At 43.3% G+C, this 22,400-nt stretch overlaps 1 protein-coding gene across 1 annotated transcript in view; it reads left to right on the top strand.

Annotated features, from left to right (window-relative positions):
• The window catches only part of bud23 (BUD23 rRNA methyltransferase and ribosome maturation factor), a 27,068-nt gene continuing 4,668 nt past the window's right edge, over positions 1-22,400 (top strand). Inside the window, exons 1-11 of the mRNA XM_068044427.1 lie at positions 1-76; positions 2,137-2,174; positions 3,104-3,199; positions 4,322-4,404; positions 6,329-6,425; positions 9,682-9,778; positions 10,277-10,327; positions 12,508-12,593; positions 13,969-14,014; positions 18,801-18,859; positions 21,512-21,601. Of these exons, the coding sequence (XP_067900528.1) occupies positions 29-76; positions 2,137-2,174; positions 3,104-3,199; positions 4,322-4,404; positions 6,329-6,425; positions 9,682-9,778; positions 10,277-10,327; positions 12,508-12,593; positions 13,969-14,014; positions 18,801-18,859; positions 21,512-21,601 (791 nt within the window). The 5' untranslated portion in view covers positions 1-28. The remainder of the gene's footprint in view (positions 77-2,136; positions 2,175-3,103; positions 3,200-4,321; positions 4,405-6,328; positions 6,426-9,681; positions 9,779-10,276; positions 10,328-12,507; positions 12,594-13,968; positions 14,015-18,800; positions 18,860-21,511; positions 21,602-22,400) is intronic.

The raw sequence follows: 22,400 nt of genomic DNA on the forward strand, positions 1-22,400 counted from the left end.
CACGCACTTCCGATCCTCGCCGGGGAAGATGGCGGCTCGTGTCGGGAGGCCTGAGCACCGGGCGCCGCCTGAAGTGGTAATGCCGACTGATTAATATGGGGGTGTGGGGCCGGGATGCTTGATAGCCCTGGAGGCCGGGCCGGAGAAATCTACAGGGTGTACACCACCAGTGTGAGAGTTCGCCCACCTGCGCCCAGTACTGTCAGTGTTAGGGGCACATTCTGCAGTGACTCTGACTGTTGTTGCCATCTAGTATGTAAAGCATGCCTTTTAGTCATCTTCCAGCATCATAGATGCCAGACTTCAGCCAATTCAATTCACTCCGCGTGATATCAAGAAACGACTGAAGACACTGGATACTGCAAAGGCTATGGGCCCTGACAATATTCCAGCAATAGTACTGAAGACCTGTGCTCCAGAACTTGCCGCACCGCTAGCCAAGCTGTTCCACTACAGCTACAACACTGGCATCTACCCGGCAATGTGGAAAATTGCACTGGTATGTCCTGTACACAAAAAGCAGGGCAAGACCAACTCAGCCAATTACTGCCCCATCAGTCTACTGTCAATCATCAGTAAAGTGATGGAAGGTGTCATTGACAGTGCTATCAAGCAGCACCTGCTAAGCAATAGCGTGCTCAATGATGCTCAGTTTTGGTTCTGCCAGGTCCACTCGACTCCTGACAGCCTTGGTTTAAACATGGACAAAAGAGCTGAACTCGAGGTGAGGTGAGGTGAGGTGAGAGTGACTGCCCTTGACATCAAGGCAGCATTTGACCGAGTATGGCATCAACTAAAGTCAATGGGAATCGGGGGGGGGGGGAACTCTCTGCTGGTTGGAGTCATACCTAGCACAAAGGAAGATGGTTGTGGTTGTTGGAGGTCAATCATCTGAGCTCCAGGACATCACTGCAGGAGTTCCTCAGGGTAGTATCCTAGGCCCAACCATCTTCAGCTGCTTCACCAATGATCTTCCTTCAATCATAAGGTCAGAAGTGGGGATGTTCGCTGATGATTGCACAATGTTCAGCACCATTCGCTACTGCTCAGGTACTGAAGCAGTCCATGTAGAAATGCAGCAAGAACTGGACAATATCTAGGCTTGGGCTGATAAGTGGCAAGTAACATTCACACCACAGAGGTGCCAGGCAATGACAACCTCCAACAAGAGAGAATCTAACCATCTCCTCTTTATATTCAATGGCATTACGATCACTGAATCCCCACTATCAACATCATCAGGGTTACCATTGACCAGAAACTGAACTTGAGTAGCCATATAAATATTGTGGCTACAAGAGCAGGTCAGAGGCTAGGAATCCTGTGGCGAGTAACTCACCTCCTGACTTCCCAAAGCCTGTCCACCATCTACAAGGCACAAGTCAGGAGTGTGATGGAATACTGTCCACTTGCGTGGATGGGTGCAGCTCCAACAACACTCAAGAAGCTTGACACCATCCAGGACAAAGCAGCCCACTTGATTGGCACCCCATCCAGAAACATTCAGCAGTGTGTACTATCTACAAGATGCACTGCAGCAACGCAACAAAGCTCCTTAGACAGCACCTTCCAAACCCGTGACCTCTACTAACTACAAGGACAAGGGCAGTAAATGCATGGGAACACTGCCACCTGCAAGTTCCCCTCCAAATCACACACCATCCTGACTTGGAACTATATCGCCGTTCTTTCAGTGTCGCTGGGTCAAAATCCTGGAACTCCCTTCCTAACAGCACTGGGTGTACCTATGTCACGTGCACTGTGGCGGTTCAAGAAGGCAGCTCACCACCACCTTCTCAAGGGCAAGTGGGGATGGGCAATAAATGCTGGCCTAGCCAACGATGCCCACATCCATGAATGAATTTTAAAAAATTCTGACCTTGGGCAGTTTGCTGATCTGAATGAGTAACATTATTTGCAGCCTGTTCAGTACTGGTGTGGTATTCGTGCCCTGCTAGTTTCCCTACTGGGTCCATGTTGTGTCTCACACAGAGACATTGTGTTCGGTTTTGCATACAGGTTATAATGGTGTCAAACAAATGAGCTAATCAAAACCCTATGAAGTTTTAGATGGTGTATAATTTACAATGAGGCTTAAACTCTAGGGCTGATTAAAGGTCATTTTCTTTTTTTCAGTTTTATAGTGAAAGTGAAGCCAGGAAATATACGCAGAAGTAAGTATTCCTGCCTTTTTGGTGTCTGGTATTGGTATTCTGTTAAATGAGGTAGTGTAGTGGCAAATGTGCTATTAATTAGTCTTTTGTAAGAAGTTTAATGGGCATTGTGATTTCAGAAGGCAATTTATTCCACTTGATCTAATTCATCATCAAATTTTGAGAAGTATTTTGCAGGATTGTCATCAGTTGAACATGTTACTGAGCCATGCAGGTTAAACAAATCCGATGGTTTGATTCCTAGTTTACACTAAGCTAGCTGTTTCCAGCAGATCAGTGCTGGGGTCTCTCTGTCCCCTGGTTTGGGAGAGGGAACTCAGCCAGGGTTATGCATCCAGCTGTTAGGTGTGGATGTGTGATGAAGATTGAGGACCAGGTTAGGTTTGGCTGCAATATTCTTGCTTCTCCAGGCTAGGTGCTTTACTGATCCTAACCTCTGCCCTTGGGTGAAAATAGAAAGTTGCCAGTCGGGGGGGCGGGGAGGGGGGTAATTACAAAATGTTGGTGGGGAAAACTTCTATTTTGTTCAATGGACATGAGTAATTTTGTGAAGTTGAATTCAGTGTCTTGCATTCAGTAACCCAGTGGTTATGGTATTGAACTGACCACTCAAAATTTATGTCCGACCATGCCATCTGGTTTTATGTGGGCTGGTGCCTGAAAGTAACCATGAAAGCTGTCAGGATTATTTTAAAAACCCAACTGGTTCACTAATGTCCATCAGGGAAGGAAACCTGCCACCCCTGCCCAGGCTGGTATGCATGTAACTCCAACCACATAATTCCCTCGGCTTAACTAGAGATGGGCAATAAATGCTGCTTTGTCAGTGTCATCCACAGCCCAAGAATACATGGGAAAAAGACTTGGTGTCATCAACAGACAGGAGCAAGTCTATTACATTACTAAATTGTGGTTTCTTCCCTTCACAGCTCTCGTATGATTGAAATCCAGACACAGATGTCGGAAAGAGCTGTCGAACTACTCAATCTACCGGAAGATCAACCTTGCTTCCTGTTAGACGTTGGGTAGGGTTCTTCTTAAATCTTTATAACCTTGGGTAAGATCTTCGTAGAAAATTAACACTGAGGTGCAGCTGTGTCATCCTTGTTGCTCTCTTTTTGTTCCTTCTGCTCCACACACTGTTCCCCTGAACAGACTGGGAATCTGCTACCCGGCCTCTACTGACGTCATTCTTCACTGGACTCTGGCCATGTGAGAACAGCCCCATTTGAGTTGTTTGTTATATTTTGCCACATTTTGTATTTGTGAATCTGGAAGAAAAGATCTTTTTAAGGACGGAAGAAAATAGAAGTTTTACGTATTTATGGAAATAGCTATAGTGAGTTTCATTGTGGGGATGGTGGGAGTGCAGTTTAAAATATCTCAATGAAACTGGGTGATACAATGCTGCTGGCCTTTCACCTCTAGAAGCAGGATTTAATTCCAGCCCAAACTGGTGGGATGAAAGCCTCCTCTGTTGACCATATGGGTCCTATGTGATAAGTGTTTTAACAGTCTCAATTCAGTTCCAAGTGGGGATGGGACGATGGCATGAAACCGTGCCTAATTCAGCGTTTATCAGCAGTCTAAAGATGACTGGTGCAGGGAAGCTGGAAAAAAGTGGCACAGAAGGGTATCTGTTGAATTGAGGGCTGAAGCACGTTGTTGTGGCAGAGGTAGGTTTACTCTGTGTCTGGCTGCTCTGTACCTGGTGTGCGAGTGTTTGCTGACACTGTGTTTCTGAAATGGAAACTTTTCCATTCTGCAACACTACTGTCCCTCACTTTCCTGATCAAAACGATCCAAAGCTTTACCCAGCCCTTTCCAAATAAAAAAATGTGTGTCTGTTTGTATTTGAAAACTGGCGATTGAAAACAAATGGGGTTGAAACTATTTTTAGTGTAGTATTTTAAGTAATAATCCTTTTAATTTTTTGCCATCATATTTTTCTTTTCTGAGGCATTGACTGAACCTGTGAAACTGAACAGCAATTCACACAAATGTCTGTTAGATGCTACAAATCTGATCAACCTTACTGAGTTCCATGACTGGCGCATGACTCAATATATCGTCATGTCAGAGATGTGTACTTGGGCTTGTTATCTCTTGGTGGGAGTATCGTGACTTTGTTTCCGTTTGTGTTCCAGGTGTGGATCAGGGCTCAGTGGGGATTACCTTTCAGAAGAAGGCCATCACTGGGTTGGTGTGGATATCAGTGCAGCCATGCTTGGTAGGTAACAAGACAATATTACGCATTTCTCTTGCAAACAGATTCAACAACATGGCTTTGTACAGCCCACTACCTGGCACTGTGCCCCCCCCCCCCCCCCCCCACTCCAGCCCCTGTCGCACTCCCATTTTTATATTTGAACTCTGCCACTGAGACTGCAATTCTGGCAGACTGGGAAGACTCCCAGCAAAGCGTGTCTCTGGAACAGAATTGGGTAGGGTGAATTTTTAGTTGGAGTGTCATTGACTGTGGAAGATCTGTGCGTTAAGAGTCAACAACACTCCAGTTGTATAAAAGTCCCTGCAGTGGAAACTTAGTTTCCACATGTTACTTTTGTGGCACTGAAATTGTTTAAACATGCAACTGTTCTAAAAGATAGAATTTTACACCACAGGAGCAGGCCATTCGACCCAACTGGTCTATGCTGGTGGTTATGCTCCACATGAGCCTCCTCCCACCACTCCAACTCTATCAGCATCTCATTTTATTCCTCCTTCTTTCATGCTTATCCAACTTCTCATTTAAATGGATCGCCTCTGCCACATGTGGTAGCAAGTTCCACATTCTAACCACTCTGAGTAAAGAAGTGAAGCATGTTTACTATTTTTCCTCATTACTGGGGCTTTTCTATTTGGTAGTTCCTTGATTCACACTGTGGAAAAGTGATGTTTAAGTGATGTTCCAGGGGTCCAAACCTTGTTAGCTTGCTGAGAAGTCCTGCGACATAGTGCCGTTGGCCCCTACACTGTATTGCTCATTGATCACTGGAACAGTGGAAGAGCCTTGGGCGACCTTGTTTAGACAAGTACTGCTTCCCTCTGCGTTTAGGTATTTTAGTTCCATTTAGGATGGCAGAGTAGGTGTTCTGACACTGACCTTTGTGTTTGAGGAGCAGGTGAGGGGCTTTGAGTTTTAAGTAGATGCATAGGCTCACTGAGCACCAGACTGCAGATCAGCTGATTCCCAAGCACTGGACCCTGCTTTTTCCTCTTTAAAGTTTAGAAACATAGTATCAGCATTTGGGGTTTGATTTGATTTGTCTGCTCAATAATCAGGGGATCTTGGTACTTGCTTAAAACTCTACGGCAGCAGCCCACCATGCCCCTGACTCGGATATCGGCAGTGCTGCCCGAGCAGCTGAGAGGGCTCAGTACGTTGTTGGGGAGGCACTGGGGTACTGAAAAGTAAGAATGGGGATAAAGTCAGCTTATAAGCTTCCCCAAAATGCTTGTTTCACTAGCAGATCTCTCTTGGTGTTACTGACAGCAGATCGGAGAATGTGCTGGTTTAAGACAGTAGGGACTTATCAACAAGGTATCACAGGAAGTAAGTAATGCCAGCTGTGTGTAATATAGACACAAGTTTTTATATAGATAATGATTTGGCTGTAGAAGTAAATATAAAGAAACAGATTTCATACTTCTACTCGAAAATGAAAAATATTAAAGGGCATGAGGAGTGAGCAGGCAAGTGGGTTTAGACTGGGTTTGATCTTCGAGTATGAAGAGCTAGTGGGCTTAGAGTAGGTGGGATGTTAAAGGTTGTAGGGAGTGACCTGGCGTCAGATTAGACTGGTGGCTTGTGGAGAAAAATAGGCCAAAATGGTTTGTTTCTGAGCTGGATCGTTATGTGAAACTTGGATAAAGATTCTTTAGGGTACTGGACATTGTAAGTGGGAAATTTCCTGTTGCCTTTCTCATTGTGCACTTTTAGCCAGAGAAAGAAGTTTTTGAGGGACAGGAGGAGTCTGTAAAATAACAAAACTTAACTCCAAAGCAGCAAAAATGTCATTCATGTGCTTGTAAAATCTCCTGTATTTGAAAACCATGGAGTAACAGGACATTTCTCCCAAGCTATCAAAACTATTTTGTCCTACTGTTTCTATACAACACGACTCTGACTTTATGTTTACTTTTCCTTGTAGATGTTGCGTTGGAGAGAGAGGTGGAAGGCGATCTCATTCTGGGAGATGTGGGTGCTGGGATTCCATTCCGGCCTGGCACCTTTGATGGCTGCATCAGGTAAAGAGAAACTGATAGAGACCTGGAATTGCCTTCTACATAAAGATTTACACCCTGTAAAGTAATTAATGTAAACAGTCCATGTGGACTGTGCAGGACCTGAAGTCAACCCTGTTTCAATGAGACTTTCTCTTTTGTCCACAAAAACATAAATTGCATTTATATAACCCCTTTAATGTTGTAAAGTGTCCTAAGGAGCTTCATGGGAGTGTTATCAGATAAAATTTGTCACTGAGCCCCATAAAGAGATATTAGTGCAGGTGATCAAAAGCTCGGTCAAAGTGGTAGGTTTGAAAGAGCGAATTAAAGGAGGAAAGAGAGAGGTGCATGCATTGTGGAAAGACATACAGAGAAAATCCAGAGCTTAGGGCCAAGTAGCTAAAGGCATGGCAGCCAATGGAGCTTTGAAAATTGGGGGTATGCCTGAGGCCAGATTGGAGGAACACAAAGATCTTGGATGATGTTAGGGCTGGAAGAGGTTACAGAGATAGAGAGGAGCAAAGCCATGGAGGGATTTGAAAATAAGGACGAGAATTTTAAAATTGAGGCATTGCCAGATTTGGAGCTAGTAAAGGTCAGTGAGTACGAGGGAGATGGGTGAGTGGGATTTGGTGCAAGTTAGGACACCAGCAAAAGAGTTTATGTGCTACAGATTGTCCCTGCTCTCAATTGATGAGCCAGGTAGGCTTATTGCACGAAGCTTTGTGTGCCCACACTCACATTGTGCCATTCTGTGGCACAGCTTTAATGCGGTGCCTAGCCACTAACCTGGGTCCCAATTGGCTGAGTAGCTGCTGAATACGGAACTGAACTCTGGTTTTCACAAGGTGAGGAAATAACATTTCTAATATCTCTTGCAGGATGGAGGTTTAAATTTACTTTTTTTTTTTGTAAACTGTCATCCAAGTAGAGAATGGTTTATATTGAAAGTGATCCCTTCCAAATAAAATTTTATTTTTTAAACTCTCCCCTCTCCTCCCTTTAATATGCCTGATCTTTTCAACTTTCGGGGTCCCCTCATAAGGCTCTGTTGTGGAGCAGCATTGACACAATCTGTGGCGAAATGTGATGCGAGGCATTATTAAGATACTCTCTGGGTGCTGAATTGGGCCTTTAATTATTATTTGCATAAGTTTGCCAATGCACTAAACACTCTATTAGCTTTGATTCAGTGATGGTGCTCTTGCCTCTGAGCTCCAGAACGTTTTGGGTTCAAGCCCCACTCCAGATCCTGGAGCACATAATCCAGGCTGAGACCCCAGTGCAATATTGAGGGAGTCCTGCATTGTCAGAGGCGCTGCCTTTCTGGCGATCTGTTAAACCAAGGCTCCATTTACTGTCTCCAGTGGACTTAAAAAGTCCCACGGTGTTGAGCAAGGGAGTTTTCCCCAGTGTCCTGGCCATCATTTACCTTTTCACCGCCAGCACCAAAAACAGATGATCTGGTCAGTGACCCTTTTTCAGAGCTGGGAAATATTAGAAATGTAATAGGTTATAAGCAAGTAAAGCGGGGGTGGGACAAGAGATAACAAATGAGAAGGTGTAAATTGGACAAGGTCACAGAATAGCTGACCAGAAGGTCGTGGAGCAAAGTTTTCTCCTTTGTTATCTCTTGCCCCACCCCCACTTTACTTGCTTATAACCTTTTACATTTCTAATATTTGCTAGTTCTGAAGAAGGGTCACTGACCTGAAACGTTAACTCTGCTTCTCTCTCCACAGATGCTGCCAGACCTGCTGAGTATTTCCAGCATTTCTTGTTTTTATTTCAGATTTCCAGCATCCGCAGTATTTTGCTTTTATTACAGATGATCTGGTCATTCAATACATTAATGTTTGTGGTACCTTCCTGTGTCAAATTGTCTTCTACATTTGCCTACAACACTGACTGTATTTCATTGGCTCTGGAGTACTTTGGGATGACCTTGGGTTTTGAAAGTTGCAAAATAAATGCAAGTTCTTTATTTGTATCAAACCATGATCCCACTGTGTGTTTCCCTGCTGTAGTGGTTTTAAAATCAGAAAATCATGATGCAGCTTTTTTAAAGTTGATGTCCAAAAATATCTTCCCACAAATTGTACTGTTACAATGGAGTTTTATTGATTACATCTATAATATACATGGTATGCTAGTGTTGACAAACACTGCCATGTATGGTTGAAGAATAAAAGATGCCTTTCCATTTACAAGTGCTTACAACACTGCAAAATTGGTGTGGTGCCTAGTATTTCACAGCCAATGAGCTTACATTCTCTCATTTAAATGTATTTACTGGTTAAGTGCCGAATTTTCAAAAGCAGCTTTTTGATGTGAATTCTTTTACAGACCTTCATTCATGTTCAGTTCTCAAAATATAGCTTGGTCTTGTTCTGATCTCTTCCAGGCTAAGCTTCAGGCCACTGGTGTCAAGATGGTCAGGAACTGATTGTATGTTTTTTGTACTGAAGTGTCTGTTCTCTCTAGTTGCTCTGTACCAATATCCCAACACATTATCCAAGTCACCTAGGCATTGCCAGAAAATACACCACACATAAGGTTTTGCAGTCTGTCCAACTGGTTCCAAAAATAAATACTCAGTTGTACACTTTCTACCTTTCTGGCCAATCCATTGTACATGTTCACCACTCTCTGTAAAATTACATCTAAACTGCAACTTCTCTCTTACTTTGTGTCTATATCTCTTGATTCTGGAGTCTGTGGCAATCTTGAACATTATCAATGTGTAATTTTATTGATCCATTCCCTTAGGAATCTGGAATGCTCGATCAGTCTCTCCCTGAACCACTATCTCTTCAGGCTAAACAATCCCAGATTCTCACACCTCTCTGAATAGCCTAGATGTTTTAAACTGGGTGTAAGTTTGGTACCAGTCTTTTTATTAAAAGTCAGAGCGCTATTTATAATCGCTCCTCATTCTTTGGTTGTTGCCTAGACATCATGTTTGAACAAGGCTCTTAACTCTGCTGTGAAGCAGTGTTTTCATAGTCCAGTAGTAATTTTGTTTGATCTTTCTTCTCTCTCTCCTGTCATAATCTCACACCAATCCCCATCCCACCCAACATCCCAAATATCAGAAAGTGGAAATTCTTTCCACAAAATAACTAAATGAGGGTATGGTAGGTTATCTATCATTTAGTCGGAAGCAAAGCATTCAATCTTCAAATACCTGGCAGTTTGGGCAAGAGCTGGGAGACCAAAAAGAGAACTAAAGTGGAAGTAGTGAGTTTAATGGTGTGCTTTCTCTTTCTCCCCTCAGTATTTCTGCCTTGCAGTGGCTTTGTAATGCGGATAAGAAGAGTCATAGTCCTCCAAAGCGGCTCTACAAATTCTTCAGCTCCCTGTACGCCAGTCTGGTAAGCTTTGAGACTGAGCAGCTTCAATATCCAGGCACTCTCGGTACCGATGTGGGTGATTTTGTGTGCAGATTGCTTGCTTTATCTGTAGGATATCACCTTAAGGATCCTCGTTATAACGAAGTTGTAAGCAGAGCAGCTCTGTGTATTCAGGTGATGCAGGAAAACCAGAAGAACAAATTATAATGTACAGCCAGACATTTTAATTGTTTTTCCCTCCTTTTCCCCCACTGTACTCAGCTGTAACATCCCTACCCCCATTTTACTCAGATGCATCATGCCCCTCAGCAAGGGTCAGAGATCACACCCTACTGAGCTATGACCCTCTAGTTGAGAGCTATTGAGGGTTTGGTGTGGGAGCCTTTTGGAGCAGATTTGCCAGGTGAACTCCTAAAGAAGCTGTTAATATTCACTGTAATGAAGCTGGGATTTAACAAAATCCTTGTGTTTTTCTTGGCTAGCGTGGCTGTTTTCTGTATTCATTTGTATGTTTTACAGGTGCGAGGAGCTAGAGCTGTGTTTCAGTTATATCCTGAGAACTCTGAGCAGGTTGGTTATCACAATATTAAAATAGTGAAACTTAATACCCAACATATGGTGTGTGTGCGTGTCAGACTCCTGTTCTGGTCGTGCTTCTGGCTTGCTCAAAGTGCAATGAATCGTGACTGTTTTTCAGTGATAAATTCAGCACGCTCACTGAAATCTTATTCCACACAAAGCTTGTGGCTAACTCTTTAAATGATCATTTGATAAGGTGACGGTGTGTGAGCTTAAGTGCCTGCCTTGGTACCTGACACTCATCCTATTAGATTGTGTAAGGGAAGGAAGCCTCTCTGGCTCAATGCTGGTTGCTTTTTTTTTCCATTGAGTAGCAGTGACTCTTGGTGTCATTGCTCCATAGGTATCAACAGCACTCCAGTACTTCATGCAGTGGCCATTCTTCACCCAAGCTGAAATGACCAGTGTCATTGAGCTGTTGATCGAAGGAGAGCATCACTTGTCAAGCTCAATTGCCTTGTCATCTGACCTGTACATAAGTACACTTTCCAGCGAGGTCACTGGATAGCAAACAGCAGCATGATAGAACAGATAAAGTTAAGATTTAAAAGAGGTTTTCGAAATTATGAAAGTTTTCAATAGAGTAAGTAAGGAGAACATGCACGACGTTTAAGAAGTATTTAGATGAGCACTTGAAAACCATAACATACTAGGCTATGGGCCAAGTGCGGGGAAGCGGGATTAGTTTTGGACGGGTGCTTGATGGTCGGTGCAGGCACGTTGGGCCGAAGGATCTGTTTCTGTGCTGTAAACCTCTTGACTCTTTGAGAAACTATTGCACTGACAGAAGAGTCTGTAACCAGAGGGCATAGTTTTAAGATAATTGACAAAAGAGGAAAGAAGATGAGAGTTCTTTTTACACAGTGAGTTATGATGATCTGGAATGCACGGCTTGAAAGGATGGTTGAAGCAGATTCAGAAGTAACTTTTTCAAAAGAGAATTGGATGTTTTCTTGAAAAGCAAACATTTGCAGGGCACTGAGAAAAGAGCAAGGGAGTGGCACTAAATTGGATAGCTCTTTCAAAGAGCTAGCACAGACACGGTGGGTCAAATGTTCTCCTGTATTGTAATTTTCTAGGATCTCTAGTTGTCTTTCTTGCCGTCCCTTTCTGAAACATAAAGTGCCAGGCTCATTGTTAACATCCAATTTAATTCGACACAGACAAGGCATTGAACCTCTGATCTTCTGCTCAGAATAATGTCATGCTACATTAGATGTCTGTTATCTATCAGGCCATTGGAGGAGGGTAGTGCTCAGTGTTATGTTTTGAGCGCTGCAGGCTTTGGTTGGATTTTTAGCATTCATTCATGGTGTTATTGTAGTTTGATATGTCACTACCTGGCTACGTCCTCGTACAGCCTCTGTAGGCATTGTCCGTTCACATTAGCAGCAGTTGCTCCTATTCTCACAGATTCTGTAGTATTAGTGTATAATCTGTGCCACTTTTAATTTGGATTGTGTTGGAAGTTACTGAGAGTGCTTCCAAATGGCTCTTTCAGTTTAAGCAGCAAGCAACTGAACCTTCTGGAAAAAATAGCCAAGATTCTCACTTCAGATTGCCATGCAGTAACCCCTGCTACAAATGTACATGTTTGGTTATTTGGGCAAGAACAGAATTGGGCTCAGTTCTGATGCCCCCTGCAGTTGAATTGCCTCTCACACTCACTGTTTAGCCTCAACATAGAAACATTTTTTTTTAGGAAAAAAACACACTTTTGGAATACCTTGTCACATCTCAAATGTCTCAAAACACAATGCACACACTGAACTACTTGGAATTGTGTTGATTGTGTAGCCAATATTGCTGCTTGTTCTCATCACATAGCACCATGGGATCTTTAACATGCACTTAAAGCAACAAAACAGGCAGATAATAGTGCCTTGGTTCAGGACCGCAGCCTAAGGAAGGCATCGCCAACAATGCTGTAATGAATGCAGCCTCAGTGTTGTTTTGGGGTCATGGTCTGGATTATATGAAGTCTGAGAGTGGGGCTTTAACCTACAACCCCACCTGACTCGGAAGAGAGCGCTACCACAGTGCCACTTGGGCAAGGTACCAAAGGGTGCCCACCAAATTACATCCCACCGAACAGTCAAGCCTAAAGGGAAGGGAGAATGAATGATTGAGAACAACTAAAATCAGTATGATTTTTTTTTTTTTGCCCCCAGCTGGAGTTAATCACAGCGCAGGCGATGAAGGCTGGTTTCACAGGTGGGATGGTGGTGGATTACCCCAACAGCACCAAAGCAAAAAAGTGAGTATCGGAGTGGTCCCGTTTTCTAGTGGAGCACAGTTAGTGTTCAGAAAAAAAACACTGCTGTAACTGGTTTAATTCCTGTGTTCTGGAGTAATTTCTGTCTGCTTAAGTGTCAGGCCTTAGCTCAGTGGTACCACTCTCGCCTGAGTCAGATGGTTGAGGGTTCAAGTCTCACTCTAGAGACTTGAGCACATAATCTAAGCTGACATTCCAGTGCAGTACTGAGGGAGTGCTGCACTGTCGGAGGTGCTGTCTTTCTGTTGAGACATTAAACTGAGGCCCCGTCTGCCCGCAGGTGGATGTGGAAAAAAAACCACCGCACGATTTGAGAAGCAGGGGAAGTTTGTGTACCTCAGCCAACACCTAAAAACAGATAATCTGGGTATTTATTTCATTGTTGTTTTTATTGGATCTTCCTGTGTGCAAATTAGCTGCTGCATTAGCCTGTGTAACAGCAGTGACTACACTTCAAAAGTAATTCATTGGCTGTGAAGTGCATCCTTAAAATGTGTAAAATGCCATATTTTGGTATCTGAACAAGTTGCTACTACCATCGGTACATTTTTCAAATAATTGAAAGGGAATGAGTGGGCCAGCCTAAATTTTCATCTTGGTGTAAGTAGACTATCTACTGTGAGACAGTTAGATTATTACTTTTTCCTGCATGCAGCTTTCTCACTTGCGGTCTATATATAAATCTGGAAAAGGCTTGCTGATTGTCTAACCAGATGATCCTCCTGATATGTTCACTGTCCATCTGTCCCCAGATTGAGTGCAAATTCTTGAGAGCTCTGAGATTTATTTCTGCCTCTTTCCTTTGCCCCACCCTGCCAGTCTGAATCAGCAGTTGCTTTGTTCTGTAAATTCTTGAGTGTCTGTTAAGTTTGTGGAATGATGTAGATCTAATAACCCTGGCTGCGCATTTATTTCAATGTAATGGTTGGCCGTGCAGTCAAGGTATGAACATTCTGTCCCATATCCCCTAATCTTTGCCTCAGGGTAGTAATAGAATGTGAGACATGCAGATGAGTTGCAGACCATTCTGAGATGTGGCAAGCTGGCTCCCTTTATCAGGTACTCAGTCGGTTCCTCTTCCTGAATTAATTCACTCGTGACGGGAGGGGGAACAAAAGTAATACTTGGGAGTAAAGACAGCAGTAACACGGGTGTAATAAGAGAGTGGATTGACAACAAAACAAGGTGCTGTGGTACAGTAGCCTCATTATTCTCTAAACAGTGACAACTTCAAAAAGCAATTCATTGGCTGTGAAACACTTGGACATGTCCTGAGGATGTAATAAAATGCTGCATACAACTGCAAGTTCTCTGTAGATTGTCCATGTGAGTTCTGATTATTAACTTTCTTTTTTAGATTCTTCCTATGTTTATGTGTTGGAGTTTCTGGAAAGCTGCCAATGGTAATTATTCTATTTAATTTCACTGGGGTATTAGAGGATGCTGCCTGTTCCTGTATTGTACGTGTGTTGTTCCATAGTGAAAAGTTTTTATTTTCAACTGAGTTGTACGCAAAAGTCTTTACACACAGCCTCTGAGCTCCTCCCAAGGTTGTCCGAGCAATTAACAGACCCAAATAAGTGAAGAAAATTGATCAGAAATTGTGCCGTCAGACTTGGCATTGATTTTTTTAAAATATCTACATTAGCAATAACATTGGCATTTAAAAATATTATGACAGTAAAATGTTCTTTTATAACAAGGGGGGTTTGGAGAAGTAGGGGGAGTACTTTGAACAAAAAGCACTCTTTCCCCAGCAACCGCAGGCTCAGGACGTTCAGTCTGTGACCCATCCATATCCCTGCCGATCCAGCCCTGGGGGCCCAGAGGACTCGCCTCTATTTCCATGTCTGGTTCTTGCCCACTAGTTTGTGGGCTGGAGGTTTGGATAGGCCTGTTTTAAGTGCTGTAGCCTCAATGGTAGATAAACCCTAAATCAGAGCAGCCAGATCTGTTCGTATCAGCAACTTGAGATCTTTGCAAATTAATGGGGACATCGATTTAAACGATACCTGGGTCCCTGAGCCTCCATGGTACACTGCAATGCAACCAATGAAGACAAAACCTTGAATATCCTGCCCTAGCATTTCCTTTCTCTTTACTATTGTAAGTACTTGTGTTAGAGCTAAAAATCCTTGGGTGGTGCTTTGTATTGCAAGACTGTCCTTTCAGTCGTGAGCAGGTTTCAAATTTCTGCAGACGGGACTGAAGGTCTTTGTCTGTTCAGGTTCCGCAGTTAAATTAATTAAAGGCAATCTTACTGCAGCACTTGCCAGTGGCTGCAGTTCCACAGTTCCAATCTGCCCTCAAACTGGACATCAATCCAACACCATTTCAAAAAAGCAATAGCGAAGTTGCCTCTCCTGAAGCTACAGATTCTCAGTTATGGTTCCATGGGAACTGGTTCCTGGAGGTCACTGATGCATGAGTGTCAGAAAGCTCTTCTGCATTGCTGTTGGCTTGCCTGATATCTGTGTACCTTCATGGGGAAGCTCCAATGCCTCTCTCTATCCTTGGAGACACAGAGCCCCTTTATGTCCTGCTGCACCTCCCCCCACACCCCAAAAGATCTCTGCTGAGATCAGCTTTTGAAGCAGGGAGTGGAAATGGAACCTGACACCTTTGAGTTTGCTGCTGTTGTGACCTTAACTCAATAGGCCTTCAAGAGACAACGCCAGTTAAGATAACATCTGAATTTAAACTTAATTTCAATATCTGTTTCACACACCTGTTTTCAGGTTGTGTCTGATCCACACTGCTTGTGCTCAAAGACCTCCAGCATCCATGAGATGCAGTGGTTTTTGTCGAGGTTCATCCCAAGCAGCTCGGTAACACAGAAGTCTGTGCTCTATGGGTTGTTCCAAGGAGCGCACACCGAGACAAACATCAACTGCTGCTGGAGGACTATCAATTCGGTGAAAGACGCCCTTTGGTCTGCCTGAAACTTGCTGGTCTTCCAGCAAGAGTTGTCCACGACCGAATGTTGCAGACTGGCACATTCCAAGGTCCAGGACTACATGCTGAGGGACGCACTAAAGCTTGGGGCAGCCGCAGCAAAGGCTCAATGGGGAAAGACCACTGTGTGAGGTCCCCCCACCAAGCTGAGGGGGCTGGATCCATGGGAAAGCCCTCGAACTGTATCGGGAAAATTTTGTGTGCTGTAAATGTAAAAATGTATCTGGCACAACAATGAAATGGAATGGTTGTGAGGCAACTCATGATTGTATTGAAGGAAACTGATCTCCTTTGCACTGTTAGTAATTTTTGACTTGGTGCTGTTTGAAACTGTTTGGTAATGTATTTTTTACAGATTTTTATGAATGAAGTATATTTTGGAAATAAAAAAAACCCTCCAGCATCCATTGTATAAACTGATGCACCCCAGCTGAAGCAAAAACTGCTTGCAACGAGGGGAAACTGGCAGTCAAAGTCCCACATTTGGTCAAAATTAACTTTCATTCAGCATTTGTTGGCTGTATAAACTATCCACGTTATACATTCTGAGCTGGCAGTGGGGTAAGGTAGTCACCAAGTTTCCTGAATTAAATAAAACCAGTCAGGGCTGTCATTAACTAGCTTCGACCGGACAGGTCGGCCATTAACTAGCATACCTTCGACCGGACAGGTCAGCCATTAACGAACGTAACCTTCTACTGGACAGGGCAGTCATTAAATAGCCTACCTTCTGCTGGATGTTGGGAGGTGGGCAGAGGTTGGGAAATTGCTGGGGCAAGTTTTCTGTCAGCCCGACTGCTTCAGTTGGGCAGATGGATCTGAAGACAGTATAGAACAGCCTAACCCCAGGAACGCATGCCAGTACAGTTTAAACAAACCGAGTATCGAATGTCAGTTCACCCAATAGCCTGAGGTAATTCCTCATTACTCCCACATGTCCAAGTATGCAGACTCTCGCTCTGTCCTTTTACCTGAGAATTGGGTTTGAATCTGATTCAGACTGATGAATATGTTTGATAAATGTGTTTCTCTGCTGCCTGTAACCGTCCTACATTTAATGAGCCTGGGTAGCCTTTACCCAACAGACAACCAACTGTCCATTAATTAGCTACAAATTGATGCAAAGTTGTCAATCACACTTAGTCATAAGGATGGTGGGTTTGAGGAAAGGAAATGCCACATTGCTACTGGTACAAACCTTCTGAGGTGAAGCCTTGAGCACATTCCGTGAGGCAGAGAATCAGTATCTGGCCTGGTATGTGCCTGAGAATTGTTTCATTATCCACTGCTGACATTCCTCAACTTAAGTATAAATAAAATAGAGGTAAAGAATAAATCTAAGAATAAGTGACTTGGGGCATTTTACTACATTAAAGACACTTTCGAAATATAAGTTGTTGGAAGTTAGTATTTTGTTTCTGTGATTGTAGTTCAAGGTTGCAATGTGGCGCTTCTTGGGAAAAAATTTTTAATTCACTGGGGTAAAACTAATGGTTTTGACAGCTTTTCTCCACCTATCTGTACCATGTCTCCAAACCCACTCCTGACCTCAGTATTCATCTGTCTCCTGACTTATTCCTAACTTTTAGTTCCCTCTCTCCCTCCTTCCTCGGTTCTCATCCTTCCGAGTTCACTTTCCCATGAGGTGTGTATTGAAGACCATGTTGAGTTCTATGTGCTCGTGCACTTACCTCCTCCCTGCTTTGGGAGTAATGTTGGGGTAAAGTTACTGGAGCTGCGTTTATGCCAGTCTCCCTCATGGTACAATGCTGGGCTGCTCATTCACTGCTGCAGAATTCTAACTACGGGCTGTAGCTCAACAAATCTAGCCTACCAAATCCAGCCGTCTTCATCCTATTTGCGTTTTTAGTTCTGATTTGTCTTGTTTAAATTCCATGTATCTGGAGATTTGTAAAGGGCTGTTAACATAATCAAATCAGTGTTGAATTCTAACTCAACACCACGATCTGTTCCATCCACCACTTTAGGAGGCATGCAGATTAACTGGAACATTGAGCTCAAATGTATGATATGTAGCCCTTGTGGCTGCATGTTATACAGTGAAGTGATGCATAAAGCCAAAAATCTCAGGCATTGCTACAGAGAGCAGCTGTAGAGGAGTCTTGTCGTCTTGACTCTGGCTACAAATATTTAAAGTAGAGTGACGTAGATTAGAGATTGCAACACACATCAGATAACTAGAGAGACCCTTGGGATACTCAATGATTTTATTGTAAATTGATCAGGAGAAAACATTTCTATATTCAGAAATGAGGGAGGAGAGGGCTGTAAGTTGTTTGTTGGCCACATAACGAGTAGTAATCTAAATAATTGAAATAATAGTGGCCTCTTCAATCACATTGTTGACATAAAGCCTCTTTTAAAGATAAAACTATTTAACCTTATTGAAAATGATGGGTATGGAAGAGCAAAACAAACCAGGAAATCTGAAATAAAAGGACACACTATTGGAAATACATAGCAGGTTAGTCAGCATTTCTGAAGAGCAAAGATGGGGAGTAATGTTTTGTTTACAGACACTGTCACACCCAACATGTCAACCCATCTGTTAAGGTGCTGTGAGGCCCTGCTGTATATTTCTTGGGTTTCTGTTTTTATTCCCTGAAAGTTACTCGAAACTTGCTGCTGCAGCCGGCTTGATGCTGTTCAACGAATGCTTTGTTTAATGCTTGTGGCTTTGAGTAATCTCCAGCTGTCTGTGGCACTGTTTATATTTGGATAAGGGCTGTTTTTAAAATCCTGAGTGCCATAGTTGGCAAGCTCTGCTTTTACAATTCAGGCAAGATAGCAAACCAATGGGTAGGTGCGGAGCTTGGGATTCTTTCTAAATGATGAGGCATGCACAAATCATTTATAAAGCATTTTTTCAATTGTATCTTGTGACTATTTCGTTCCATTTTAACCCTGGAATTTAAATAACTGGGATTTGTAATGGTGTTGACAGATTTCCTCCCTCCTAGCTGTAATTTTGACATTTCTGCCCACCCCCACGTTGTAACATACTCTGTCTTTGACTTCCTTCCATGCCCCTCCCTCCTGCCCTTGTTCTGCCAAGTGCCCCTTCCCACTCCCCCACAGCCTCAGTTCATGCAAGCCCATGTTTTCATGGACACCAGTGCTTCCTCTGCCTTGTGATCTCAGTATGAAATTGAATTCGCGTTTCAGTGAGAGCAGTGTTAAATTTTATATTGTCTTCTCCCCTTCCCTGTATAGGGCCTTGGAGCACAGCAGGGAGAGGAGACAACGAGCCAAGTGCAGTTCACAAATGCCAGGTATAGTGGAGAGTCCAAAACCTATGGTCATGAACACATGATAGCCACTAATAAAGCCAATAATAATTCAGGAGAAGCTTTTCTCATAGAGGGTGGTGAGAATGTGGAAATGGTTATCTCATGAAGTAGTTGATGTGAATAACATAGATGCATTTACGGGGAAGCTAGATAAACTCAGGGAGAAAAGAATAGAAAGATACGGTGGTAGGTCAAGGTGAAGTAAAGTGAAAGGAGGTTTGTGTTGAAGCATAAACACCAGCACAGATTTGTTGAGCCGAATGGTCTGTTTCTATGCTGTAGAATTCTATAAACCTGTCGCCTGAAATAGAGCAACAGAACAACGATCACATTGACTGGGGATTCTCTTTTGCCCTGGTTCTCCATCCAGTTTAAGCCTCAGTGAAAGGTTGGCCTGACTTAATGGAAGTGTCATGATGAGAAAGGCCTCTCTATTAACAGAAGAGCTCATCTTTAATTTGAACAAGTAGGCACGTCTGCAGGGTTCTTAATGTGCGAGTCTTGAAAATATTTGCTGGGCGTGGGACCAAACCCCAGCCAATCATTCAACTGACTGGAAAAGCAGAATTTATTTTTCAATGAAATATGTCTGTACCCACATCATGACTCTTGCACTAATTGCCTGATCCCAATAATGTTCTGAAATATGTTCTGCAGGTATCAGTATTGCATTTTTATTTGATCATATTTAGTTTGCCCTTCCCAATTATTTCTTGCTCTTGCAAATAGACAAAGCAAAAAAAGTAAATATTCTGTAAAATGGCCTACTAATTAATAATTAATCCATGGCTGCCCCACGTTTCAAACTGCACATAACTGCAAATATGGAGCTTCTACAACAGCTGTGTGGCTCATTGCATGCCCAATGTGACATACTGATCAAAGAGGTCACAGCCTCTGTTCCTTGCTTGTGGGAGAAAATGAGCTTAAGATTTTTATTCCATTTCCAGCAACTGCCTGTCTTTGTGTGTGCCCCGGCCTGTAGGTAATCAGTTATGGTGCTATTGTTTCAACATATCTAAAATCTACATTTTAGAGACTAGATAATTGCGAGAAGATTGTGCACTGTGTGTTAATTTTTGTAGATGTTAATACATGAGTTTAGTGATTGTTGTGTGACCATGCAGGTCCCTCACAGTAAAGTAGGGAGGGTTACAGTCTCTCCCTCTCTGTCACTGAGAGACCTATAGTAACTGAGAAACATCGCTGTGATAGCCCTGAGCTGCTGGCTACCATATTTTCCTGCCTCTTACAATTTGTGGGTTTGATGCCGTAGGAGTAAAATAAGTAAATGAAGCTCCCCTCAGTGGTTCAGTTAGAATTCCTTGCCTGACTATTGTGTGAACATCAGAACATGGACTGCAGCAGTTCAAGAAGACCTGCATCCACCACTTCAAGGCAACTAAATGCCAGCAGCACATTTTAGAAATCGGCCACATATCCTGAAGCTATGCAAACTAGAAGGGCCCAGAATTGATTGCAGAGAGTAGAATTCATTGGTATTAGTGGCAGGACTTGTTACACTGGTTCCCTAGCTTTCCCCAGTTAGAGGGACAAAAATCACTTGGGTAACTCCCTCCTGATCACTATCGGTGGTCCCTGCCTGAAAGTGCTTAGCTGGATATGGGTTTGGGACAGGATCAGGCTCACTTGTAACACTCATCTGCCACTCCCAGCAAATCAGAAGCCTGTTTTACATCATGTCTGATTCCTAGCTAAATCAAGAAATTCAGGTGTGGTGTAAAGGGGGTGCTGATTCGCCCATTTCACGCTTTTGCCGAAGATCAGTTTCACTCCTCGGTCTCTAAGCTCGCTCTCGAGGAAGGTCCTCTTGGGCAAATTACTAGAAAAGGGGGCTATTTGAGCATGAATCAGTGTCTTCAGTGGAGAAAATTGTGGCAGCGGGGTGACGGGAGAGAGCAAATTGCATGGAATGGGTTATTGTACTGATAGGTGTGTGGTTTTGAGCTAAGGAGGTCCTGGGTCAGTCCCACATTAGCTGATCTCAGCCAGGAGGCAGTAAGGGAATGATAAATAGACATAACATCCCTGGAGTGGGAAGTGGGGGACTAAATAGCCCGATTTCCCTCGCCTGATTGATGTCTACTGGAACGTGGATGTCAAATGGGGATAGATTTGGACTCCCAATATGATCTGTCGCAGTAGTTGAATAACCTGCAGACATGGCTGTCATTTAAATGGCAGATGTCATGGTTGGTGTGAAGTCTGGCTGCTCACATTGGCTCTCACTCTCTAAAGTTGACAAGATCAACGCTTGGCAAAGTGGCTGACAACATGTAGGGCCTGTGGAACCATGCCTGGGCCTCTGCTGCTTGGGGATTTGGAGGAGGATTGGGTGTGGGGAAGGATTGTCACCTTTCCATTTCCAGCACTCCAGTGGAGAACTTGGTGTTCATTTCTACCCTCCCTGAGGAAGTACAGAAAAATTCATGGCAGAGCACATTGGATAAACAAAAGCTCATTGTCGATGAGGTAGAAGCCTGGGCCATGAAGATAAAAGAGGCAATAAAATACAACAACATTTTTAAAACTAAATCCCTGAAGGAGGTCATTCAAGCCTCAGCTGAATACAGTTCCAATTATCTAAAGAAACTCTCCATTTCCTGCCTGCAGGTTGAGATTTAAAAACTTGAAGGGGAAACCTGCAAAGAGAAGCAGGGACTGGATTCTGGAGAAGAAGGAGCGTCGCAGGCGTCAGGGAAGGTGAGGTGATGGTGGGGTCATGGTGTTTACTGCGTATAACAAGAAACCTCAGCATGGTGAACATGTCATCTCCCCATTCTTCTCTTGACTTGTTCAGTGTGCTCAACTTCTTAGATCATTTAGGTAGAAACCATGTACGCTCTTGCAGTGTTCCTGCATGAATGAGACTTGGGATGCTCCCATTCTTACCATATATCATTCTGTTCCTCATTCCTGCAAGCAGGCCACTCAATCCTGAGATGAAATTGCTCCTTCAGATACTTTTATACAATCGGTTCATATCAATTTTTACACAAAAAAGAATCATCTGATAATTTAAATTAAGCAACTTACATAATACAACATAGTGAAATTTACTGCTTCTAAAAATGAGCAACTTAATTAAACACCACTCCTCTGGTGTGGATTCCAATGTAGAACTCCACACCCACTGAGATTTGACATTGTCTCTTCCTCTGGGATATGGGTGGGGGAAAAAAAGCATCTTCCCAGTAAATCACAAGCATCTCCATTTCCTTTACAGAACATCTCCTGATCTCAATTGGCATCATCTGGTGGAGGCAGTGGGATGTATGGAAATTGCCCCTCTCCTTGGCTCAGTGGTCAGCTTAAAGGGAGTGTTGGCCAGTTCTGTCTCAATCATTCAAATTACAGCATGGAAGGAGGCCATTTGGCCTATCGTTATGCAAGTGCGAATTCCAACTGGCCCTGTCCATTCCAATCCCATTCTCCTGCCTTTTTCCTTTTAGTTTACAAATCAGCAATGCTTGGATATCTGTTTACATCAAGTATTTAAAAA

Source organism: Heterodontus francisci, chromosome 13 (assembly GCF_036365525.1).
Source record: "Heterodontus francisci isolate sHetFra1 chromosome 13, sHetFra1.hap1, whole genome shotgun sequence".
Lineage (NCBI taxonomy): Eukaryota > Metazoa > Chordata > Chondrichthyes > Heterodontiformes > Heterodontidae > Heterodontus > Heterodontus francisci.